General features: G+C 40.7%; 1 protein-coding gene across 1 annotated transcript; it reads left to right on the forward strand.

Annotated features, from left to right (window-relative positions):
- The first annotated feature begins 480 nt into the window (after positions 1-480).
- Positions 481-3,163, forward strand: LOC128022789 (fez family zinc finger protein 2). The gene is made up of 4 exons (XM_052610580.1): positions 481-1,723; positions 1,837-1,971; positions 2,082-2,214; positions 2,585-3,163. Exons 1-4 carry the CDS (start codon positions 935-937, stop codon positions 2,836-2,838), a joined length of 1,311 nt encoding a protein of 436 aa, XP_052466540.1. The 5' UTR covers positions 481-934; the 3' UTR covers positions 2,839-3,163.
- Positions 3,164-5,489: the final 2,326 nt, after the last annotated feature.

Raw genomic sequence — 5,489 nt, forward strand, 5'->3', positions numbered from 1 at the left:
TATACACCAGCATGGAAAAGCAATTTACAGCGACAAGGATTAGCAACTTGCAATGAAAATTGAAACTGGTCAGACGGTGCCCAAATCCTTCTAATTAAACCGACCTGAGCTGCGCATTTCCTGTGAAACTGAGCGCACGATTAAAGAAATCAATCAAATATTACAGAATCATAAAGCATATAGTCAATACCTATCATTTTCAATAAACCAGTATTACAAAGTACGTTTTATTTGTTTAATTTTTATAAATGAACTCGGAAAAAGTAATTAAATAATCTACAAATTACAGACATTATTTTATCTTTCACTGCTCCCCACCTGTACCTCGCGGATGCGCGACAGACCATTTGAGGCAAGAAACTTAAATGATAATCTGTAGTAGCTATCGTGCATACCACCCCCGTGGCCGTGTATAAATGAGCGGTAAGAGAGGGACAGTTCTGATGATGGCGTTTCCTTGTCACCCTGATGAGAGCAAGAGCAAGTGATGTCAGCTAAGCGCTCCAGACAGTGATCTCGCGCTGATGAGGACGTGTGCGGGTAAAATGTGACAGTGCAGTCACGCCGTGATCACTAAATAGGCTACATCTGCTGTGCGCTTTGGAGGAAAAAGGTAAACTACAACATCGACTCCCTGGCGTAAGTTTCCAGCAAGATTTTCGCAAGTGCTGAATAGGAATCGACTCTGGGAGGGGTCTTGTCTTATTCTCTGCTTAACGAGCTCTGTAATGTCCTGTTAATTTTGTGTGTACTAGTTAATGAGCATTGATCGGGTACCCCTGGATGCTATTGTTCCCGGGATGGCCATTTGAATGCAAATGGATGACAGTGTAAAAGCAAGGTGCTTATTAAACTGGTGCGTGTCCTGGCTTCTCTGGAATTCAGCAGGAGTGGACGGGAAGGCTGGTCGATGCTCACACCAAGTTGAGTAGAAATGGCGAGCTCTCTTCCTCTGGAAACAGTGATGTCCTGCCCGAGACTAGACGACAGGAGCGGGGCCACAGCGGCACCCAAGTCCCTGGCCTTTTCCATCGACAGAATCATGTCCAAGACGTCGGAACCAAAAGCCGCCGCCGCGGAGGAGCGCCGTGGAGGATTTGAGGGATCCGAGGGGAAGAAGACGGTCGGCTTGTGTACGCCGATTCCCTGCATGATCCCGATCCAGCCGTTCAGCTACGACCTGCAGGCCAAGGCTTTAATGAACTATTCCGAGTTTTGGAAAGTTAATTTCAGGGGAGCACTATGCACTTCAGCGGCAATGTGTAAAGCCAACTGCGGCGTCTGCAGTAAATCGGACGCGGGAACCAAGCACTCGGTGTTTCCGGGAAGCAGGGTCATCAAACCGCAGGTGATACACCAAGCTCTGGCCATGCCCACTAACGGATCCTTGTGTTACTTCAATTACTTGGACTCGGCTTATCATCAGTCCGAGTTGCTGAGCGGACATTTGTTTTCCTCAGCATTCGCCAACTCTCAAGCACAAGCCATAAGCGCGCATCAGAAGCTCCTCTTGTTGGAGAACGCCAAACTTGCGTGCGTTTCACCCGAGAGATTCCCCACACCTCAGTACCCACATAAAGAGCATCTGCCAGGGCAGCTGGACCAGATTGTGCGGGAGAACCACGGTCTGAGCGAGAAGAACGGAGTGAAAGGGCACACCAAAACGAATAACTGTTCTGCTGACGGGAAACCCAAGAACTTCACGTGTGAAGTTTGTGGAAAGGTAAATTACGCAATTTGTTGAGCTGTTACGACGACATGTGGGAAATTAAAATAATTTCCACACAAAATAAAACAAATAACCGATTTATTAAGCTCTTTCATTTTCTTCCATAGGTCTTCAACGCGCACTATAACCTGACTCGTCACATGCCGGTACACACGGGCGCGAGGCCGTTCGTGTGTAAAGTATGCGGGAAAGGTTTCAGGCAGGCCAGCACGTTATGTAGACATAAAATTATTCACACACAGGTAAGTAAAAATAAACTGCAATTTTATTGCTCCAACATTTGAATACATATGAATAGAATGCACACGCAAGATATAATTTACTTAACCAGATGCTGTGAATTCATTCACAGGAGAAACCTCATAAATGTAACCAGTGTGGAAAAGCTTTTAACAGAAGCTCGACTTTAAACACACATATCCGAATTCATGCGGGCTACAAACCATTCATCTGCGAATTTTGTGGAAAGGGCTTTCATCAAAAAGGTAAGCAACATTTTTTTATTTTTTTGGCATAAAATAGACCCTAAATATTTCGTTCGATTGCGTTATTTTTTTTCTTCTTAAATGAGGACTTTATCAATTTTAAATGAGTTCAATTTGTCACTCTGTTAACTACTTACCATTACAACATTTTTACATTTCATATGGGTCAAGACACAGACCTTTAACTCCTTTGTACATCGACAGTTCTCGATGTGACCTAACTAAGTTTGACAACTTCTTGACTTCGACATGCAGAGTGCTGATTAGTGAAGGCTTGGAAATGAATCTCTTCTGTTAAATGTAACTTAATTGTAAACTGTTGACATGTTGGGGGAAAAACTGACATAATTATTATTTTTTTATTTTTCAGGGAATTACAAGAATCACAAATTGACCCACAGTGGCGAGAAACAGTACAAGTGTTCAGTCTGTAGCAAAGCCTTCCATCAGATCTATAACCTCACGTTTCACATGCACACGCACAACGACAAGAAGCCCTTCACCTGCGGGACCTGCGGGAAAGGCTTCTGTAGGAACTTTGACTTGAAAAAGCACATACGGAAATTGCACGATAACAGCAGTTTATCCGGCGGAAATGATTCTTCCAGAGGACACCAAAACTGAGACTCGACCAGTTTTTTGACTGAGCTTGGACAACTGATGAACAACAGGATTTTTGTGGTGCTTTAACATCTTCCACCGAAATTGACGACGATGGAAGGGATGGGGGAAAAAAATCACCACATCATCGAGGAATTGTACATAAAACAGAATTAAATATTATTTAATTAAACCATTGCCATACGGAGCTACCAAGCAATTATTTGTAGACAAGATGAAGGAAAGGCGTTTTATAAATAAATGCAACCTGTAAAAAGAAATGTTTGATAAATTTGTACATTTGTTGACAATTGCTAACGCAGTAAAGCGAATATGCTATAATAAAATCATAATTACAATAATGTCGGATTTATTTACTTATTTATTTTTTTGTGGGTAAAAAATGAGTTTATCATTCATAATTAAAATGTGTCTTGTCTGTTTCACATGAAGTTTAATTGATTTTTATATTTATATAGCTAACTGTGCACAGCATTTAACGTTAGTTGAAAATTAATTGAAACGCGATTTTTTTTTTTTTTGCTATTGTAAAAAATGTAAAAAAAAAAAAAAAAAGTTTTTCTTTATAAGTAAAAATGAAGGGGAGTTAAGAAATAGACTATTAGCCACATAAATTATAAACCTCCAGCTAGAGTGATTTTAGAGTGGGAAAAACAAGAATAATTTCTCTATCAAATATAATGAATAACTATCGATCTTTTGCCTGCAGCCATTCAGTGCACAGTTAAATTTAAAGCTTTACTGACATGTCTGGTGGAGTTCAAAGCTTCACTCAGACATCTGATACACGGCTCTGCCTGTGTGACCGTACACTTGACTTCAGTTTAATGGCTCAAATTATCAGATAAAACATGGACTCTTGAAAGCCTATTACGTTAATCAACTAAAGAGCCCCAGGGGAAGCTTCAGCGCATCAAGTCGTGTTCATTAGAAGGTGGAAAATGGACTACACTTCTCCTCATAACGCAGCTTTAATAAACAATAATGTATTCCGCGCACGGATCCTGGAACAATATTATCCTTGCATGCTAAAAGAAGTTCTGATGAGAGACAAGCGCGTGATCCCAAATCTCGCTCTCTCAATTACAGCCCAATTAGCAATTATGCCCACATCTTGGGACCACGAAAAAGACTAATATTTCTAGTTGAATGGGCTATTCACCTCCTTAGAGGCAGAGGTTCGAAAATGTGTGTGAACAGAAGTGTCTTTATTTCATTCAACTGCATGCAAATGTCGTCCCATGTGGAATGTAGGCGTGATTTTAAAACACAAATCACGATATGACTCGTGAGGGATAATCGGGTCTCCAGACACTGCATCCGAAACAGTCAACAGATTTTATAATGCGCATTTTCGGAGTAGCCTATAGTGTACATTTTCTTGGGCAAAGCGAAAACAGAAAAAAGTTATTAAATAAAGACTAGTAAAACAACAATTTAAAAGATTAAAGAAAAAAACTATATTATTTTTGCAATTTAATTTAATGCAATGTGTTATTTTGCATAAAACGTAGCCCACTGGAAGTGTTTGATTTAGCTAATATGAAAATATTAGTCTTTTCACCTGAATAAAACTAGTCAAAAATAAGTAGCACTTGTCTATTTTGTTCTGTATCAAAATGCATCATTTTACTTAGGTTTTCGGTTTCTGCTCGATTTTATTCACAATTAATTACATTCAAGGTGGTCTAAAAGTGCACTAAACTAATCACTAGAGGTTGCAACTTTTATTTTACGTACATTTTTAACGCGTTGACGATTTGATGCGAGCATTGGTTAAACAAAATAGCACATAAAAAAAGATGACCTAAAAGATCATAGAATTTCTGATGATGAAGAGGTCTGGGAAAATACCAGTGTAGGCGGGTCTCATAAAGATAGGCAGGTTTGTGTGGGGTATAAAAAAATCATTTTTGTGCAAAGCTGCCTATCTTATAGTTCCTACAAAAGACTGCAGAGAAGAAAATAACCTAAAGGCAGTCTCGTTGGCCTTTTTCTGCACTTACCTCTCAAACATCTGAGCAACCAGCTTTGCTTCTAGAAACATGTTAATTGACAACGGAGCTCATTACTGCATGCGCATGTAACGCGGCGAGGAGGATTATAGGGACAAGAGCGCATTAATGAACTGTCAACAGCGGAGTGCATGTACACGACACAGATCAGCCGAAATTGAGGCATTTACAAGCGACAAAAGCCCGGCTGAGACAGAAAAAAAAAAAAAAAAGACCCAGACTTTTGTTTGGTCAACTCAATTGATTGTAAATGGAAGATTAACGGGGGTAGCGTCAGCATTTTTAAGGGGGCGAGGAAGAAAAGGCCCCAATTAAGTCCACCAAATGTTAACTACATCGTTTCTCTCAGTTTAGCCCAAATGAAATTCTAATTAAACCGTCCTCCTCCCATCATTTTGGAAAGCAATTTCTTTCCCAGTTGGAGAAGAGCGGGCTAGTTGTAGTCCTTGTTAAGAGAAGCATTGCTTCTTGGCACAAAGCGCTCGCGAGGCGCATTGTAGCGCGCCAAGGGGAAAGTTAATGAGCGTCAGGCGCGCGCTCTTTGGATCCGTTCCTGCAGATCGGTGTTGAAAAGATGGACTTAGCCAAGCGACCGCATGGTGTTCTGTACACGTATTTATGTCCAAGAAGATGAGGAGA

The sequence above is a fragment of the Carassius gibelio genome, chromosome A11, assembly GCF_023724105.1.
Source record: "Carassius gibelio isolate Cgi1373 ecotype wild population from Czech Republic chromosome A11, carGib1.2-hapl.c, whole genome shotgun sequence".
Taxonomy (NCBI): domain Eukaryota; kingdom Metazoa; phylum Chordata; class Actinopteri; order Cypriniformes; family Cyprinidae; genus Carassius; species Carassius gibelio.